The 21437-nt window shown below is 43.7% G+C and overlaps 1 protein-coding gene across 5 annotated transcripts in view; it reads right to left on the bottom strand.

Moving 5' to 3' along the window:
- LOC112215187 (voltage-gated potassium channel subunit beta-2-like) overlaps positions 1-21437 on the bottom strand; it is a 104953-nt gene that overhangs the window by 26904 nt on the left and 56612 nt on the right. For 3 of the 5 annotated variants that reach the window (XM_042299349.1, XM_042299346.1, XM_042299345.1), the window contains one exon: positions 152-195. In XM_042299349.1, the coding sequence (XP_042155283.1) occupies positions 152-195 (44 nt within the window). Of the gene's footprint in view, positions 1-151; positions 196-15110; positions 15890-21437 lie in introns of those variants that run through there. The other 2 variants (XM_042299347.1, XM_042299348.1) reach the window with 2 other exon arrangements.

The raw sequence follows: 21437 nt of genomic DNA on the forward strand, positions 1-21437 counted from the left end.
GCGAGCAGCCATGCATATGCGGAAGTCCATTGTCTGCAGAGAATGTGGTGAACATACGTTGTATCTTTTGTAACTCCTGACTGCACAATGCATTTCCTACCAGGACAATGAACATGACATTGAGTTCAATTGAATGGATCATCACACTCACCTAATCCCAGGCAGGACACCCTCAATCCAGACTTGCCCAGGTTTCTGTCAAAAAAAGAGAACATGTTAGGCTGTGAAAAATGACTTTACTGACCTGTGCTGTGACAGAAGGAGAAGAGGAATAGCATGAACTGGAGATTCTCCATCCCAAACGATACCCTATTCCCTATATAGTGAACTCCTTTTGACCAGAGTCCTATGAAATACTATTAGCAAAAGGTTTCTATATATGGGTTTCTATGGTTGATTTTACATCATATATCTCACAGTATATAAATGGAAACACGTTGATTCTTCGCAGACTTCTCAACAGACTGCTAGGATAGTGTCCCATGTGTTCAGATCAAAGTGAGGATGAACAACTCCGGGTCCAAGAGCAGCTTTCTGCTATCTTCTGGTTGAGATAGAGATCTGACAGTGAAGTCCTATAACTGCAGCTACAGCAGAAGACCCAGTTATTTCGCTGCAATTGTGAGAGATACAAATGCCTTGTGGATATGCCACGGTGACAAGATTACTCAAAGCATTGTGTGTGTGTAGTGATCCCCCATAATACAGTGCTCAGTGTCACTGAGAGGGCCTTTGCTACTAACACATCCATGGATACAGAGGGGGGTGGGGGTGGGGTAGGGGCAGAGACTGGCCTCAAGGAGTCAATTGGAGATGAATATGTAGCCTTTGTTTCCTGATTCTCCGGGTTGCCGAGCTCTTTCTCTAGCGCCCACAACGCCAAGGCCGCAAAGCCATGCTGTTCTACATACACCTTACCTCCTCTCCATGGTTACCGTGAAGCACATAACTACCAATGTTGCTATGAAAAGGGCTGGGCAAATTGATTGATTGATGGTTCCGATGGCTCAGTTGGTCAGAGAGTAGTGCTCACAACACCAAAGTTGTGGGTTCAATTGCCGGGCTACATCCCACATAGGCAACTGAATATACTGCATGTTAACTTTAAATCACTTTAGATACAAACATATGCTAAACATAGAGATGGAAAGAGGGCACTCCTATTTTTGTGAACACTCTACCCATCTCTATGCTGCTAAGGACTTAAGGACTGTTCAGTAGCTCTGGTGTTTTCCTATGGTGTTTTCGGACAACTCAGAGGCCACCTGAGATTGGAAGGTTTGGGGATTCGATCCCTAGTCATACGTAATACTCAATGCCTCTTTACTTGGCACTCAGCAATAAGGAGATGGATTAGGGGTATGGCCCTGTGATAGACCATCTTCCTGATTTGCTCCATTGTTGGTTATCTCGACGAAGTCATGAGTAACACCTAAACCCTATAAAGAGGCTTATGGAAAAGTGGTACTGTGGAATCAGAGTTCATGCAGTCAGTCATAGGGAGACTCAGCTTGTCCTCACCCAATCCCCATGGTAAGGCAGCTGTGCTCATTAAGCAATTCACTTCCCCAACACATTCTCCAACACGTTTCTATGGCCGAGCAGCCGCACGCAAGCCTAAGATCACCATGCGCAATGCCAATTGTTGGCTGGAGTGGTGTAAAGCTCACCTCCATTGGACTCTGGAGCAGTGGAAATGCATTCTCTGGAGTGATGAATCACGCTTCACCATCTGGCAGTTAAACGGACTAATCTGGGTTTGGCGGATGCTGGGAGAACGTTTCCTGCCCCAATGCATAGTGCCAGCGGTAAAGTTTGGTGGAAAAGGAATAATGGTGGGGCTGTTTTTCATGGTTCGGGCTTAGGCCCCTTAGTTCCAGTGAAGGGAAATCTTAATGCTACAACATGCAATGACATTCTAGGCGATTCAGTGCTTCCAAATGTGTAGCAACAGTTTGGGGAAGGTCCTGTCCTGTTTCAGCATGATAATTCCCCCATGCACAAAGCGAGGTCCATACAGAAATGGTTTGTCGAGATTGGTGTGTGGAAGAACTTGACTGACCTGCACAAAGCCCTGACCTTAACTTAACTACATCGAACACATTTGGGATGCATTGAAATGTCGATTGCAAAGCCAGCCCTAATCGCAAAACATCAGTGCCCGACCTCACTAATGCTCTTGTGGCTGAATGGAAGCAAGTCACCGCAACAATGTTCCAACATTAATGGAAAGCCTTCCCAGAAGAGGGGAAGCTGTTATAGCAGCAAAGGTGGGACCAACAACATATTAATGCCCATGATGTTGGAATGAGATGTTCGACAAGCAGGTGTCCACATACTTTTGGTCATGTAGTATATAAACATACACAGATGCATACACACCACATAAAAGCCTCATACTCAGACATCACATACTGTGAGTCACACATGCACGCACACATACAACGTAAAACATCTCATACCATGACAGAGAGCAGTGTTGACTCTTAGTTAGCAAGCCGGTGTAAACTAACAGATCTGAATTAGGAAGTGACCCTGTGTTTCTTTAATATATAGTAAGTAATTGGGTTGAGTGTGTGGTTATGCAAGATTATTCAAGTGCCTTAGTAATGTATAGGGGAGGAGGTGGAGAGATGTGTAATGAGATATGAGGGAGAGGGAGAAATAAGATCCAAGAAAGTGTAAGGTATAAGCAGTAGATATACAAGAAGGTAATGCTATGAGAGCAAAAAGTTTATCTGGGTATGATAAGACAAAGAGTGGATGTTAGCTTTGCGAGAGCTACCACAGAGGGGAAGCTTTATTTCACTGTTATTTATACTGGTACAGTACCAGTCAAAAGTTTGTACACACCTACTCATTGCAGGGTTTTTCTTTATTTTTACTATTTTCTACATTGTGGAATAATAGTGAAGACATCAAAACGATGAAATAACGCACATGGAATCATGTAGTAACCAAAAAAGTGTTAAACAAATAAAAATATATTTGAGATTTGAGATTCTTCCAAGTAGCCACCCTTTGAAGACAGCTTTGCACACTCTTGGCATTCTCTCAACCAGCTTCCTGAGGTAGTCACCTGGAATGCATTTCAATTAACAGGTGTGCCATGTTAAAAGTTCATTTGTGGAATTTCTTTCCTTCTTAATGTGTTTGAGCCAATCAGTTGTGTTGTGACAAGGTAGGTGTGGTATACTATATTTGGTAAAAGACCAAGTCAATATTATGGCAAGAACAGCTCAAATAAGCAAAGAGAAACAACAGTCTATTATTACTTTAAGACATGAAGGTTAGTCAATGCGGAAAATGTCAAGAACTTTCAAAGTTTCTTCAAATGAACTCGCAAAAACCATCAGACGCGATGATGAAACTGGCTCTCATGAGGACTGCCACAGGAAAAGGAAGACCCAGAGTTACCTCTCCTTCAGAGGATAAGTTCATTAGAGTTACCAGCCTCAGAAATTGCAGCCCGAATACATGTTTCACAGAGTTCCAGTAACAGACACATCTCAACATCAACTGTTCAGAGGAGACTGCGTGAATCAGGCCTTTGTGGTCTAATTGCTGCAAAGAAACCACTGCGGAAGGACACCAATAAGAAGAAGAGACTTGGTTGGGCCAAGAAACACCAGCAATGGACATTAGACCAGTGGAAATCTGTCCTTTGGTCTGTGAGTCCAAAATTACGATTTTTGGTTCCAACCGCCGTATCTTTGTAGCTTTGTGAGACGCACAGCAGGTGAATGGATGATCTCCGCATGTGTGGTTCCCACCGTGATGCAAGGACGAGGAGGTGTGATGGTGTGGGGCTGCTTTGCTGGTGACACTGTCTGTGATTTATTTAGAATTCAAGGCACACTTAACCAACATGGCTACCCTAGCATTCTTTAGCGATACTCCATCCCATCTGGTTTGCGCTTAGTGGGACTATCATATGTTTTTCAACAGGATAATGACCCAACACACCTCCAGACTATGTAAGTGATGGAGTGCTGCATCAGATGACCTGGCCTCCACAATCACCCGACCTCAACCCAATTGAGATGGTTTGGGATGAGTCGGACTGCAGAGTGAAGGAAAAGCAGCCAACAAGTGCTCAGCATATGTGGGAACTCCTTCAAGACTGTTGGAAAAGCATTCCAGGTGAAGCTGGTTGAGAGAATGCCAAGAGTGTGCAAAGCTGTTATCAAGGCAAAGGGTGGCGACTTTGAAGAATCTAAAATCTCAAATGTATTTTGAGTTGTTTAACACATTTTTGGTTAATACATGATTTCATATGTATTATTTTATAGTTTTGATGTCTTCTCTATTATTCTACAATGTAGAAAATAGTAAAAATAAAGAAAAACCCTTGAATGAGTGGGTGTGTTAAAACTTTTGACTGGTACTGTAAGTCAATTAAGAACAAATTCTTATTTACAATGACGACCTGAAGCAAAGGAACTAGGCTCCCAATGGTACAGTGAGTACCAACGGAATTCCACCCCCAAATATCAAAGCCTTCCTCCAATCTCAGACCCCCCCAATATTTTCCATTTCCTCATTCCTTTTAGCTTGGCTACGTCCTTATATGGGAAGTTTGATAGAGTTCACATCCACCTACAAGTACTGAATGTGGACAGAAAGAATGAATGAGCTCCAATGACAAAAAGTTACACGGCATGACCTTTAAACGTCCATTACATAACATTTCCACATTCTTACATATGTGTAGTGGTAAAGGGATGACATAACATGAAAAAAACGAAACATCTGAAGCTACGGTATACATTTGCTTGTTTACTGGGGAGTGGCAGGTTGGGCCACCTCCAGTGTATACAAACAAACAGTAGTTCTTTCTCTCTCTCTCTCACCCCATACTTATCTCTTACTGCCGGCAGTGTAACCAAGCTGTTGCCTTGGCCCCGGTATCAGTTAAAAGAGGGCTGGATAGTGCAGAGCATTTAGCTTTTATCACAAGAGGTTGGTGGCACCTTAATTGTGAAGGACGGGAGCGGAATAAGTAGAATGTTATCAAATACATCAAACACATGGTTTGATGCCATTACATCTGCTCCGTTCCAGCTATTATTATGATCCGTCCTCCCGTAAGCAGCCTCCACTGGTGTTTACGTAATCACCTCTTACAGCAAGAATCCTTACTTGAAGCAATAACAAAGCAAATCTGTCACGCCCTGATATGTTTCACCTGTCCTTGTGCTTGTCTCCACACCCTCCAAGCGTTGCCCATCTTCCCCAATTGTCTCCTGTGTATTTATACCTGTGTTCTCTGTTTGTGTGTTGCCAATTCGTCAGCTTCTGCCTTTTCCAGTTTCTCTTTTCTCACCCTCCTGGTTTTGACCCTTGCCTGTCCTGACCCCGAGCCCGCCTGCCTGACCACTCTGCCTGTCCCTGACCCCGAGCTCGCCTGCCGTCCTGTACCTTTGCTCCACCCCTGGATTACTAAACTCTGCCTGTCCCTGAGCCTGCCTGCCATCCTGTACCTTTGCTCCTACTCTGGATTACCGACCCCTGCTGGCCTTGACCTGTCATTTGCCTGCACCTGGTTTTACGATAAACATCTTTACTTCACACAGTCTGTACTTAGGTCTTACCTTGATCCCTGATAGGATCACCCTGCCTCTGTTTCTGTAAAAATGGACGGGAGGGATGGGCCTGGAGAAATGTAACCACTGTCAAAAACAGAGTTATGGATGCAAGGACGTACCATACATGATGTGAAATTATAGTTTTAACCATGTTTTGATGCTATACAGTGTTATATACATTATATTCATATACATTATTTACAACCATTAGAGTAAAACAAGCTTATATTTTGGGTTCTGATGGGATACAGCAGTTGAACTAAGCTCAAGAGGTATTTATTGATTGTATTCTTCAAGAATCAATGGGTAAATTATTAATTTATCAGTCCACAAATGGATGTAGCAACTAAGGATTCTAGCTTTAAAGCAGCACTTTCAATCTCTTTTTCTGCCCACAGTGATCAAATAATGGAGAATAAAATTATCCTCCTCAATGGTGGACAGTCTAAATTAAACTGATTTCTTCAGTCTGTCTCACTCTCTTTTCTTGCTCTTATCTCTTCACTTTCCCTCTCATCCTCACCTGCTCACCATCACTATCTCTGGCTGTCAACCTCTCCAAAGCTCTGTCGCTCCCCTCGCTCTACCTCTCCCATCATTCTCTTTAACACACGTTTAACACTCTCGCCCTCTTTACCTCAAATCAAATCAAATCAAATTTTATTTGTCACATACACATGGTTAGCAGATGTTAATGCGAGTGTAGCGAAATGCTTGTGCTTCTAGTTCCGACAATGCAGTAATAACGAGCAAGTAATCTAACTAACAATTCCAAAAAAAAACTACTGTCTTATACACAGTGTAAGGGGATAAAGAATATGTACATAAGGATATATGAATGAGTGATGGTACAGAGCAGCATAGGCAAGATACAGTAGATGATATCGAGTACAGTATATACATATGAGATAAGTATGTAAACCAAGTGGCATAGTTAAAGTGGCTAGTGATACATGTATTACATAAGGATGCAGTCGATGATATAGAGTACAGTATCAACGTATGCATATGAGATGAACAATGTAGGGTAAGTAACATTATATAAGGTAGCATTGTTTAAAGTGGCTAGTGATATATTTACATAATTTCCCATCAATTCCCATGATTAAAGTGGCTGGAGTAGAGTCAGTGTCATTGACAGTGTGTTGGCAGTAGCCACTCAATGTTAGTGGTGGCTGTTTAACAGTCTGATGGCCTTGAGATAGAAGCTGTTTTTCAGTCTCTCGGTCCCAGCTTTGATGCACCTGTACTGACCTCGCCTTCTGGATGACAGCGGGGTGAACAGGCAGTGGCTCGGGTGGTTGATGTCCTTGATGATCTTTATGGCCTTCCTGTAGCATCGGGTGGTGTAGGTGTCCTGGAGGGCAGGTAGTTTGCCCCCGGTGATGCGTTGTGCAGACCTCACTACCCTCTGGAGAGCCTTACGGTTGAGGGCGGTGCAGTTGCCATACCAGGCGGTGATACAGCCCGCCAGGATGCTCTCGATTGTGCATCTGTAGAAGTTTGTGAGTGCTTTTGGTGACAAGCCGAATTTCTTCAGCCTTCTGAGGTTGAAGAGGCGCTGCTGCGCCTTCCTCACGATGCTGTCTGTGTGAGTGGACCAATTCAGTTTGTCTGTGATGTGTATGCCGAGGAACTTAAAACTTGCTACCCTCTCCACTACTGTTCCATCGATGTGGATGGGGGTGTTCCCTCTGCTGTTTCCTGAAGTCCACAATCATCTCCTTAGTTTTGTTGACGTTGAGTGTGAGGTTATTTTCCTGACACCACACTCCGAGGGCCCTCACCTCCTCCCTGTAGGCCGTCTCGTCGTTGTTGGTAATCAAGCCTACCACTGTTGTGTCGTCCGCAAACTTGATGATTGAGTTGGAGGCGTGCATGGCCACGCAGTCGTGGGTGAACAGGGAGTACAGGAGGGGGCTCAGAACGCACCCTTGTGGGGCCCCAGTGTTGAGGATCAGCGGGGAGGAGATGTTGTTGCCTACCCTCACCACCTGGGGGCGGCCCGTCAGGAAGTCCAGTACCCAGTTGCACAGGGCGGGGTCGAGACCCAGGGTCTCGAGCTTGATGACGAGCTTGGAGGGTACTATGGTGTTGAATGCCGAGCTGTAGTCGATGAACAGCATTCTCACATAGGTATTCCTCTTGTCCAGATGGGTTAGGGCAGTGTGCAGTGTGGTTGAGATTGCATCGTCTGTGGACCTATTTGGGCGGTAAGCAAATTGGAGTGGGTCAAGGGTGTCAGGTAGGGTGGAGGTGATATGGTCCTTGACTAGTCTCTCAAAGCACTTCATGATGACGGATGTGAGTGCTACGGGGCGGTAGTCGTTTAGCTCAGTTACCTTAGCTTTCTTGGGAACAGGAACAATGGTGGCCCTCTTGAAGCATGTGGGAACAGCAGACTGGTATAGGGATTGGTTGAATATGTCCGTAAACACACCGGCCAGCTGGTCTGCGCATGCTCTGAGGGCGCGGCTGGGGATGCCGTCTGGGCCTGCAGCCTTGCGAGGGTTAACACGTTTAAATGTCTTACTCACTTCGGCTGCAGTGAAGGAGAGACCGCATGATTCCGTTGCAGGCCGTGTCAGTGGCACTGTATTGTCCTCAAAGCGGGCAAAAAAGTTATTTAGTCTGCCTGGGAGCAAGACATCCTGGTCCGTGACTGGGCTGGGTTTCTTCCTGTAGTCCGTGATTGACTGTAGACCCTGCCACATACCTCTTGTGTCTGAGCCGTTGAATTGAGATTCTACTTTGTCTCTGTACTGGCGCTTAGCTTGTTTGATAGCCTTGCGGAGGGAATAGCTGCACTGTTTGTATTCAGTCATGTTACCAGACACCTTGCCCTGATTAAAAGCAGTGGTTCGTGCCTTCAGTTTCACACGAATGCTGCCATCAATCCACGGTTTCTGGTTAGGGAATGTTTTAATCGTTGCTATGGGAACGACACCTCTCTCTCAACTGCTGTCCACTCCTCGATGATGTCACCAAACTGGTGTTGAGCAGCGGGCAGAGAGATGGATAATACACATGAAATGAAATCAAAGGCACATCATGAAATCAAAGGCACATGACTTTAGTGTCTGTGTGGGGCCCAATGTAGCTCTGTAGAAAGTACTTAATGGATCTGAGGAAGCCCTTACACAAGGTTATGGGGACGTTGTGTGTGTGTGTGCAGGGATTTTTCTGCATAGAAAATATTTGGGCTCTATTTTAACAAACCTAACCCAATGGTAAATCTTAGTGCTGGTGGTAGCGCAATAGATCCTGAGGTGTGTCCGAAATGTTCTCCGCAGGAAGTAGGAGCACAATAGCTGGCGGTGTTGCGAAAGGGCTGGATTTTGGTCAATAAATAAATTCTAGGTGTGACCAGGGCTTGGCCACTCACTGGCCAATCAAAGCGTTTCATGGCTTAATACGGCATACCATTGGCTCAAGGTCTGTGGGTTATCGACAGCCTTTGTGTTGTCATCAACTCCAATTCGGCTGGGGGCACGTAATATTCTCGCCATACTCCATTGTGGATTGATTTGATACTATAGTTTATTAAATAGCATAGGCTACAGTAACGATTCATAGCAACAGTAAAAAAAAAGAGTGTTTCCTCAATAGGTTTGGAGTGATGGCAGTCAACATTGTTGGGTAACACTTTATAATAACTCATTTATAATGGATAGGTAAAATAGTTAATTTTTAAACGTTTTTTTTGTTGAATTCTAGCCCTTTTTCTCCCCAATTTTGTGGTATCCAATTGTTTTAGTAGCTACTATCTTGTCTCATCGCTAAAACTCCCGTACGGGTTTCGGGAGAGACGAAGGTTGAAAGTCATGCGTCCTCCGAAAGTCATGCGTCCTCCTCCGGGGGACATACAGTGGCTTTGGAAATTATTCAGACTTGTTGACTTTTTCCACATTTTGTTAAGTTACAGCCTTATTCTAAAATGTATTAAATTGTTTTCCCCTATTCAATCTACACACAATACCTCATAATGTCAAAGCAAAAACAGGTTTTAGATTTTTTTTGCTATAAAAAAATAACATCAACATAAGTATACAGACCCTTTAATCAGTACTTTGTTGAAGCACCTTTGGCAGAAATTATCTTCCTGGGTATGACACTACACGCTTGACACACCTGTATTTGGGGAGTTTCTCCCATTCTTCTCTGCAGATCCTCTCAAGCTCTTTCAGGTTGGATGGGGAGCGTTGCTGCACAGCTATTTTCAGGTCTCTCCAGAGATGATCGATAGGGTTCAAGTCCGGGCTCTGGCTGGGCCACTCAAGAACATTCAGAGACTTATCCCGAAGCCACATCTGCGTTGTCTTGGCTGTGTGCTTAGGGTCGTTGTTCTGTTGGAAGGTGAACCTTCACCCAAGTCTGAGGTCCTGAGTGCTCTGGAGCAGGTTTTCATCAAGGAATCCCTCTGTACTTTGCTCCGTTCACCTTTAACTCTCCCAGTCCCTGCCGTTGGAAAACACCCCCACAGCATGATGCTGCCACTACTATGCTTCACCGTAGTCATGGTGCCAGGTTTCCTCCATGCGTGACGCTTGGCATTCAGGCAATAGAGTTCAAAATTGGTTTCATCAGACCAGAGAATCTTGTTTCTCATGGTCGTAGATTCTTTAGGTGCCTTTTGGCAAGCTCCAAGCGGGCTGTCATGTGCTTTTTACTGAGGAGTGGCTTCAGTCTGGCCACTACCATAAAGGAGTGCTGCAGAGATGGTTGTCCTTCCGGAAGGTTCTCCCATCTCCACAGAGGAACTCTAGAGCTCTTTTAGATTGACCATCAGGTTCTTGGTCACCTCCCTGACCAAGGCCCTTCTCCCCCGATTGCTCAGTTTGGCTGGACGGCCAGCTCTAGGAAGAGTCTTGTTGGATCCAAACTTCTTCCATTTAAGAATGATGGAGGTAAATTGGGGACCTTAAATGCTGCAGAAAATGTTTTGGTACCCTTCTAAAATCTAAAATCCCGCTTTGTCATTATGGGTTATTGTGTGTAGATTGGTGAGTCATTAGTTTTATTTAATCCATTTTAGAATAAGGCCGTAATGTAACAAAATGTGGAAAAAGTCAAGGGGTCTGAATACTTTCCGAATGCACTGTATGTTATGATAAAATAAAATAAAGCAGTCCTATTTTCTCACTTTGAAATCATGGGTAAATGCAGACCAAAAGAGTTAATGATGATCCTCGCCATTCTTGAAAAACATGCTGAAAACAAGAAAAAAGGTTGACCTCACGATCCAGACGAATCCAGTCAATAACTAAAAGGTGAAATTCCAGACGAATCCAGTCAATAACTAAATGGTGAAATCCTTACGCCTTACGAAGTAGCATTCACAACAACACATGCACACACACACAGACGCATGCATGAACATCCACACATGCACACAAGCAAACACAGACACACACACTGTATGTGTGGTACTACTTTGCATAATTAACATGGTTTAGTTATTTTATCTGAATTGACAGTGAGGACTAACAGTGGAACTTGGCTGGCCGGCTCTTCAATTAACCTTTCATCTATTTATAGTGGTAGATGACCGATAGGAACATAATGAACATAATGATCATCATCATCATCATCCTCATAAACGTAATCACAGCTCATTAAATTTGTGTGTGTTTGTGTTTGTTACAAAACATCCCCCCTGTACTCCCTGACCTAAGTAGGTAAAGATGGCATCTGTGAATAATTAATATTTGAATATTTCATCAAAGTTATGGTTAAGTATGTAGCTACAGTATCAAGCATCAAGCCGTTCAAGTGATTCAATTAGGACTTTCTAGACTGTCAGATACAATTACAAAAACGTCTACCCATTTCACAGACAAATTCAAGCCACAATACATATGGAAAACATACTGTACTATAACAATTGTCTATGAGAGGGGAATAGTATTAATACAAAACAATAATATTTAGCATCTGTCGTTCTGCCCCTGAACAGGCAGTTAACCCACTGTTCCTAGGCCGTCATTGAAAATAAGAATTTGTTCTTAACTGACTTGCCTAGTTAAATAAAGGTTAAAAAAAAAATCTCCTGTTGACAGGGATTGAATGTAGCTCAATGGCTGTGGCACCTTGAAGTTACAGTTGAAGTCGGAAGTTTACATACACCTTAGCCAAATACATTTAAACTCTGTTTTTCACAATTCCTGACAATTAATCCTAGTAAAAATTCCCTGTTTTAGGCCAGTTAGGATCACCACTTTATTTTAAGAATGTGAAATGTCAGAATAATAGTAGAGAGATGGATTTATATCAGCTTTTATTTCTTTCATCACATTCCCAGTGGGTCAGAAGTTTACATATACTCAATTATTATTTAGTAGCATTGCCTTTAAATGGTTTAACTTGGGTTAAACGTTTCGGGTAGCCTTCCACAAGCTTCGCACAATAGGTTGGGTGAATTTTGGCCCATTCCTCCTGACAGAGCTGGTGTAACTGAGTCAGGTTTGTAGGCCTCTTTGCTCGTACACACTTTTTCAGTTCTGTCCACAAATTTTCTATGGGATTGAGGTCAGGGATTTGTGATGGCCACTTCAATACCTTGACTCTGTTGTCCTTAAGCCATTTTGCCACAACTTTGGAAGTATGCTTGGGGTCATTGTCCATTTGGAAGATGCATTTGCGACCAAGCTTAAACTTCCTGACTGATGTCTTGAGATGTTGCTTCAATATAGCCACATAATTTTCCTTTCTTACTATGCCATCTATTTTGTGAAGTGCACCAGTCCCTCCTGCAGTAAAGCACCCCCACAACATGATGCTGCCACCCCTGTGCTTCACGGCTGGGATGGTGTTCTTCGGCTTACAAGACTCCACCTTTTTCCTCCAAACCTAGCGATGGTCATTTCTCCAAAAAGTACTATCTCTGTCCCCATGTGTAGTTGCAAACTGTAGTCTGGCTTTTTTATGGTGGTTTTGGAGCAGTGGCTTCTTCCTTGCTGAGCGGCCTTTCAGGTTATGTCGATATAGGACTCGTTTTACTGTGGATATAGATACTTTTGTACCTGTTTCCTCCAGAATCTTCACAAGGACCTTTGCTGTTGTTCTGGGATTGATTTTCACTTTTTGCACCAAAGTACGTTCATCTCTAGGACACAGAACACATCTCCTTCCTGAGTGGTGTGATGGCTGCATGGTGTTTAAACATGCGTACTATTGTTTGTACAGATGAATGCGGTAACTTCAGGCGTTTGGAAATTGCTCCCAAGGATGAACCAGACTTGTAGAGGTCTACAATTTATTTTCTGAGGTCTTGGCTGATTCCTTTTGATTTTCCCATGATGTCAAGCAAAGAGGCACTGAGTTTGAAGGTAGGCCTTGAAATACATCCACCCGAAAACCTCCAATTGACTCAAATTATGTCAATTAGCCTATCAGTAGCTTCTAAAGCCATGATATAATTTCTGGAATTTTCCAAGCTGTTTAAAGGCACAGTCAACTTAGTGTACGTAAACTGCTGACCCACCGGAATTGTGATACAGTGAATTATAAGTGAAATAATCAGTCTGTAAACAATTGTTGGAAAAATTACTTGTGTCATCCACAAAGTAGCGGTCCTAACCGGCTTTCCAAAACTATAGTTTGTTCACAAGAAATTTGTGGAGTGGTTGAAAAACGAGTTTTCATGACTCCAACCTAAGTGTATGTAAACTTCCGACTTCAACTGTATGTATTAGAAATGTCAGTGCAACATTAAAGTCATTTCAGGACACTTCAAATTTCTAATGTCAGCAATCAGTAATACTGCTTGTACTGAAAGCTTCATCAAAGGTACAGTAACATACACAGTACATGTATATACTGTCTACAGTCAGAATACATTAAACACATTCCAGAGATTCCAACCTACATAAAAGACTATGTATCCATAGACTATGTATCTGAGATGGACAACTGTGGCTGAATTAGGGCTGAGGGGTGGTGTGTGTGCTCGTGTGTGAGTGCGTGTGTGAGTGCGTGTGTGTTAAGGTTAGGTTAAGGGGTAGGATTAGGGTTAGGAGGTAGGATTAGGGTTAGGAGGTAGGATTAGGGTTAGGAGGTAGGATTAGGGTTAGGAGGTAGGATTAGGGTTAGGAGGTAGGATTAGGGTTAGGAGGTAGGATTAGGGTTAGGAGGTAGGATTAGGGTTAGGAGGTAGGATTAGGGTTAGGAGGTAGGATTAGGGTTAGGAGGTAGGATTAGGGTTAGGAGGTAGGATTAGGGTTAGGAGGTAGGATTAGGGTTAGGAGGTAGGATTAGGGTTAGGAGGTAGGATTTTTTTTTTTAAGTATGTGAAACATTTTTACTCCCCAAAAAGTCATGAAATTTCACAAAAATGTGTGTGTGTGTGTGTGTGTGTGTGTGTGTGTGTGTGTGTGTGTGTGTGTGTGGTGAGGAGGAAGATATTATGCTAGGGGTTTTGTGTGACTCAATAGAGGAAAAAAGACAAAATAAAGGGCGCTTTATCATCAAAGCTACCTCCAGCTCCACCCGAGCTTAATGACAAAATGCTCGATCTCTCAGTCTTTACCTTAAAAGTCAAATGTAAGAATTTTAAGCTCTATTTCCACTTCAAAGTCTAATTCATTAAGACTGATAGCGCTAAGACCGTTCTGCTCGTCTCATTCGTAGCAGTATAGTAGTGACGGGGAGTCGTTTGAGCTGTCAGCTTCCTTTCACTGCTGATTACAAGCTTCAGCATCAGGAGGAACTGCTGTAATGTCACTAAAACTTTTCTTACAAGTACAGTTCTATTGAATCCATCACATAGTATGCATGATTTGAAACATTTCTCCCAAAGGTGTATAATAATTTTATGTCAGGAAAGGTCTTAAAGTAATGATACTAGCTATAGACTAGTTGTAAAGTGTATCATCCCGCTTGAATTCAGCTAAAAACGTATTCACTCTCCACTTAGTTGATTGGCATTAAGTTGATTATCCGTCTTATTCATTTCACAGTCAACACTATAATGAGGTCAGAGAATAATGAGAAAGGTAATAGACAGAACTATGAGCATCATTCCATAGCCCCATTACAATCAGTCATCCTTGAAATCCGTTCTCTCTCTTTCCTGCACAGTCATATACACATGTGCACCAGCAAATCAGAGAGCAAGGTAATGTCTCAAACTATTATACACACTTGAACAGAGAGACGAGGTCTCTTCTACTCATGCCTGCCATTCTTGCAAGGTTGCAGGTATAGGGTCTCGTCATTACAATTTGTACAGACAGTATCTTACACTCTTGCTAAGGTACAGGGTCAGGGTGTCATATCTATACATCCCACTCTTGACAGAACACAGAGAACTATTTCACCCACAGATGGTACAGTATTGGGGTCTGGGGCCATATGTATCAAGCACCTCAGAGAAGGTGTGCTGATCTAGGATCAGGTGCACTCTGCGTTGTGATCTAAAAGGCTAAACTGATCCTGTCAGCACTCGTTCTCCAAGACACTTCATGCATATGGCTCCCCAGCTCTTGTCCAGGTGCATGCATGGGGTCTTTCCTGGACTCCTACCTATACTTCATGCCAGTGCGCATGCTTTGGTCGCTGGACGAGGGAATGTTGATGGACAGCTGTCCCAGGCTGCGGGCCACCATGGCCACAGCGCGGAACTTGTTCTTGGTGCCCAGACTGGGGCTGTTGGAGTTCCGTTGGTTCAGACGCTCCTCCGTGGTGCGTGTCACGCCACCGCCACGGTGGTTGTCCGAGCACACTAACGACACCTGCATGGTGGTGACCCAATGATGATGGCCCCGTAGGGCAGCTTAGACTCGACTCGGACGGAAAATAAGCACTCAAACGAGCTTGAGGAACCCACTGAAGGAGACGAAAAAGTTGACAACAGGGAGGAAGATCTTTCCGAGTCGGCTTGTCAACCAGCAGTTAGCATCCTGTCTCAAGTCTTTGCCTCCCTCCCCCAGAAGCACAGGATGAAAGAGAACAAACTGCTAGCAGTTAAACTATGAGTTTGATACTGCGTGGCAAACTGTCCGGCAGTGCAGAAAAGAGAGGTGGTCTGCTGCAGCTCAGTGTCCAGTATGTCCACAGTATCCACTGTGGCTTTCAGAGGCAGAACAGTGACAAAAACAGACTGTTCAGATTCCGGCTGTCCGATCTCAAGAGCAAACTACTAGTGGTAGTAGTTTAGGAGATAAAGGGGATTCAGACAGAGAGTAGACTGCAGCAGCTCAGTGTCCAGTGTAGTCCAACTCAGCGCAGTGATGTGTCCCCCGTCTGGAAGGAGCGCACGCCACAGAGAGAGAGCGAGAGAGCGAGCGAACGAGGGATCGCCTCAACTATTCCGTTCTAGATCAGCTAATGCTCCTCATCTCACAAACGAACACTGATCAGTAAAACACACGCTTTCACCCTTCCTTCAAGCAGATTTCAGAGAGTTCATAACATACTCATTTCTATATTAAATTGGTTCTCTTGCTTATTTTTCCCCCCTACCTCTTTCCACATTCCTTAATTCCATACTAATGATTTTATTTTACCAGGTAAAAAAAAAAGACATTCACATTTTGAACAAGACTATTGTTTTAGATTATTGTTCAGCCACTTCAGTACAGACAGACACTGTCAATGTCAAACCCTGTGTCCTCTCCTCTGCTGACTACAGTGGAAGGGGGTGAAAGGTGAGGACAGGTTGAAAGTCTAACATATCCAGACTCTGTTAGCACGGGAACAATGCTTGTTATACAACCTGACCTGCCTCAAATTAGGAGCAGGTCAAGAGCAATGGACATGAGCGGTTTACAACACTGTCAACTGAATTACCAATTTTTTTCCATTGACCCCAAGTCAATGAAAGTCATTTTCCCTCACACTTGACATGGCGTAAGGATACATGTGGCACTTAACATCATTGATATTGGGATTCATGAATAATGCATCTCGGCCCCCTTGTTTTTTGCTTTTTGTGTTTTGAGTCTGAGTATTTACTGAAGTACACAAAAAAAGAATTCTCTCACACACCGGTCACCATTCATTTTCGCATGAGCACAGACCCTCATACTGCTTTTCTATTTTGCGTTAGAGAAAATAGACATATATACGAAAGCGAGATGTCAGCGAATGTCAGCGAAATCAGTCGACCCCTGATGTGTGTCGAATGAGTGCGAGGTGCAGTATAATCCATCATTCCCAATACCTATAGGCTACATTTTCTTGAACCTGTTCCACATTTCTGCATGCTCTAGTTTGGTTGACTCGATAGGGGACATGCACTGCTTTACTGTAGCTTACAACGAAGGGCAAAATACCCCGTTGAAAAGCCACTGCCCATCAAAAGAGAGAATAAAGGGGGAGTGAACGGTCAGGACTAAAATTAGGGCCATGCATGTTGAAACAAAATGTGAACCATCTGGTTGGCTTTTACTCCCTCTGAGCTCCATCCAGAGTTAGAAAGGCCCAGTCTTTCCTCCCATCACTCCCCTATAGTCACTGGAACTGTATTCATAAAGTGTCCCAGGAGTAGCAGCGCTGATCTAGGATCAGGTCCCCTGTGCCCATGTAATCTTATTCATTATTCAGCTACTCAGAAATGCTTTATGAATGCAGGTAATCTAATCTATGAATCAGGTCCCCTAATCTAAAAGCTCAAACTGATCCTAGATCAGCAAATCTACTCTGGAACACTTTGTGAATATGGGTCCAGATCACCTAATTTAAAAGGCCCGAACTGATCCTAGATCAGCACTCCTACTCTGAGACGCTTTATAAATATGGGCCCTGGAGTACTGCATCTGGCTCCTTAGGGGCTCATTAGGGGATGACTTAACTATGATGTGTGTGTGCATCTACTAAGACCAGTGACATCTCCTTTCTTCCCCTCTCCTCTCCTCCTTTCTTGTCTCCTCCAATCTCCACCTCTTTTAAACGTTAAAATTAGCTCATCCTAAAGCATCCCTCCCTGGATCAAAGTTTTCATTGGATGGCACCTGTATAGTTAGTACACACCACTTAGAAGAGAACAGACCTCCGCAGGAGAGCTGTGTGTGTGTGTTTGGTTTAACTGTCCTCACAAAATTATAGTAAAACAAGGACAATTCTGAGAAGTGGGGACATTTCGCAGGTCCCCACAAGGAAAAGGCTATTTTAGGCTAGGGGTTAGGTTTCGGGTTAGGGTTACAATTAGGGTTAGGGGTTAGGTTTATGGTTAGGGGTTTGGGGTTAGGATTAGGGTTAGATTAAGGGTTAAGGTTAGGGTTAGGGGTTAGGGAAAATTGGATTTTGAATGGGAATCAATTGTTTGGTCCCCACAAGGAGAATTAAAACAAACTTGTGTGTGTAACAGTGACCCTTACACTCCTCTTGTGAGAACAGAAAAGGATGTGTGTACACTGTGTACAGTATAATATGAGTTAATGTGTCTGTTAATGTGTGTGTCATGGAAAATCAGCCTCCACACAGGCGATAGGTATACGTTACACCCAGCAGTGACTTGCAACTGACATCTCTGCAGGCAGAGGGGCAGCTGTTCCTGGATCAGCCTCTAGCTAACTGCTTCCTAACAGGGTTCCTAGGCAAGCTACCCCCCTCCACACACACACACACACACACACCACTATTTAGGCGGTCACATCTGCCTCTGTGTGAGCACAGTCAATGTCAGCCAGACAGCCAGACAGAGCAGTTAAACTCTAACTGATGGTGCCAGTTGAAGATGGAACAAGTTAGATTCGGGTTTCCACTTGGTTCTGAGTGACGGGCCAATCAAGGGGATGCCACATGCTAACTGGACAATTTCACAAAGACAGTGGATTGTAATTAGATGTGTCCTGGAATAGTGCCGTATCTGTCATGGCAGCCAGATTGACCTGTCATGAGCTGATTGACTGGATGGGAAAGGTTGTGTGAGCAAGCACTATTGTATTTATTTAATCTTTATTAGCTGTTGCAAGCACTAGCACACATATGAGTGTGAACACATGTATGCACCCACACACAAAACAGTCTCACTCTCGCTCTCTTTCTCACTCTCTCTCTCTCTCTCTCTCACACACACACACACACACACACACACACACACAAAGGCATGTCCCCCATGTTTCTGACACACAACCCAGTCACATAGACTGAGAGATGTGTGAGTGGGCTGAGGGGAGCTCATCTCCTCTGGCCTCAGTTTGCAAGACTGACTGGCTGCCCTCTTTGTAACTGCAAATCCGCATGCACATGTGTTAACCACACTCGACAGTGTGCGTTTATCTTCACCCAACGGACAGAACTGCTCACCCACACTTAAAAACACGATGCACGATGCAGGTTAATCAGCTACTGCGTATTCCGTCTGACGAATACTGTCAATAGACCAGATACAGTCCTAGCCATTCAACCAAGACCTCCAATCGTTAGATCCCACTCTGCCCCTCAATGTCATAGTCTGCCCCTCAATGATTCTTGACTACTTGTTTGCAGGCCTTTCAAAGTGCTAATCCCAGATTGGTCTCTGCTTTCTGCCTCTCAGTACTTCAAACACGGCTGGAAGATTTAATCTGTCAAGGCCTCACTCTTCGGTTCAGAGACTTAGCAATCCCAGTTTGGTAAGCTGGTGAAATCATTTTAAATCCCTCAATAACGTTCAATGGGTTCCCCTCGTGGCCAATCTCTCCCTCGCTGCTTTTCTCTGACACCCATTTTACAGACACGTAGTTTGAAACTGGTTTTGAAGATACTTATCATGCACATGGAGGTGGTGGACAAGGTGTCAGAGAAAACTGCCATTGACACATACATGAACACACACACACTTGAGTACACACGCACACACACACACGGTCATCACTCCGTTTCTAAAACAAATAATAATGCTAACATATTTATGCCTTTTCACACTGCATTATTTTAGCCCAGAGTTATCCTTAAAGGGATAGTTTGGAAAATGGTCAATTACGCCCTTTATCTACTTCCCCAGAGTCAGATGAATTTGTGTATACCATTTTTATATATCTGTGTCCGGTATGTCAGAGGTAGTTTCACGAGCCAACGCTAACTAGCATTAGTGCAATGATTAGCAGACTATAGTAGCAAATTGCATGCGAGCTGTTACCATAGACTTCAAGTCATTGTCATATATGTTCCAATATACTTCCAGTCATTGCGCTAATGCTAGTAAGCAATTGCGCTAATGCCAGTCCCTTCAAACTGAACGCAGATACATAAAAATGATATCCACGAGTTCATTGGACTCTGGGGAAGTAGATAAAGGGCCTCATTGCCAAAACCACAAACTATCTCTTTAAGACATTTTAGGTAGGTAGCTTTAGCTAGCCCCTAGGAACATGATCCTAGGCTAGCACTAGTCAGGTGTACCTGCGCCAAAAAATGTCATCCTATAGCCTGTTCTCCATTTTCATTTTAAATAGTGAACCAACATGTTTTCAGCACTTTTATTTCCATAACTGATCAAAACAAACGTTTTCATGCTCTCTTTTGTCTCACTGTAGAACACATAGTGAGCAATATGTTTGGAACATCAAATTGCAATAAGATCACAGTATCGAACCACAAGACATATAGAATCGTGAGAATTGCAATACATATCTTATTGGCGCCCAGCCATATATTAGAAAGTGCAAGTGTGACGTTGTTTAGTCCTGGACTAATATCTCTCTTAACCTAGGGCCAAGTGCGGTTAGAACACGACTAGAACTCTCGATCATCTCAGTCACCCCTTCTTCCTTTTGATGTAAAGCTTTAAAATACCAATTTCGCTGTAGCATTCAACGCTAGCCATTTGTGAGTTGAATGCAGGCTCCCAGCTAATGCTAGCAGTCATTGCGGCAGTAAATCTGATGAATTAATAATGAGCGCCTTGACAGCAGAGCACTGGGAGCACCACTGGGGAGCCTGCAAAGATGGAGAGGAGAGTTAAACAGTCTTCTCTCTCGCCTCCTTCTGCAGACTGTCTGCTAAATATCTGAAATGTAAAATGTGCATGTGTGTATTTAAATCAAAGGGCCACAGTCAGACAAACGATATTCGAGATGAGCTGTCTATATCTTATAAGACATAGTAAGACACTGCAGTATGCCTAACCAGTTGGAATGTTTGAGAAATTGGTCGGAAAACATTCCTGACGAAGGGTCATGTCCCTGGTCAGATGGACAGATACTGTATGCAATCCTCTTTTATATTATTTTATATCAGTTTTTATATCACAGCCTACATTTCCCATCCACCCTGTGCAGAGCCTAAAGTAGCTCTGTGCAGATGTTGGTCTCCTACAGTGCAAGGCAGGTCATGAGAATGGCTGGAGGGGGAATTCAATATTAGTCACTGTAACTAGCGTGCTACTATAACATAGTTTGTAAGACACTGCCCACCCCCGTGCTGGCCTGTGTTCTTTTATCCACAGAAGCTGACGCAGTGTTCCTGCTCAAATCACTTTATTTTCCAGGCCAGTTTACATTAATGTGAAATTCAGTCGCATACAAACAGACGAGTGCACATACCACATACATACAGAGACACACATAGAGATACAGGCTCGCACATGGCCCGCCAAGATGTGCACACACACAGGCACATATACACATACAGACAACTGCACATACACACACACACACACACACGTAAGCATTTAATTGAACGGCGTATACCATGTGTATCCCTTACATACGACTAACCAAGCTTGAAACTTGAAACACACACACACGCTATGGTCTTCACTCTTGTTCTGAAACAAATAATAATGCTAAAATACTTTACGCCTCTTCACTCTGCATTATCTTAGCCCAGAGTTATCCTAACCCTGGGCTAAGGACACACACACACACGCACACAGTGGGAGGGGTGTGCATTGCTGCCTCACAAATTCAGGCAGGGACAGAAATA

The sequence above is a fragment of the Oncorhynchus tshawytscha genome, linkage group LG16 (assembly GCF_018296145.1).
Source record: "Oncorhynchus tshawytscha isolate Ot180627B linkage group LG16, Otsh_v2.0, whole genome shotgun sequence".
NCBI classification, from domain to species: domain Eukaryota; kingdom Metazoa; phylum Chordata; class Actinopteri; order Salmoniformes; family Salmonidae; genus Oncorhynchus; species Oncorhynchus tshawytscha.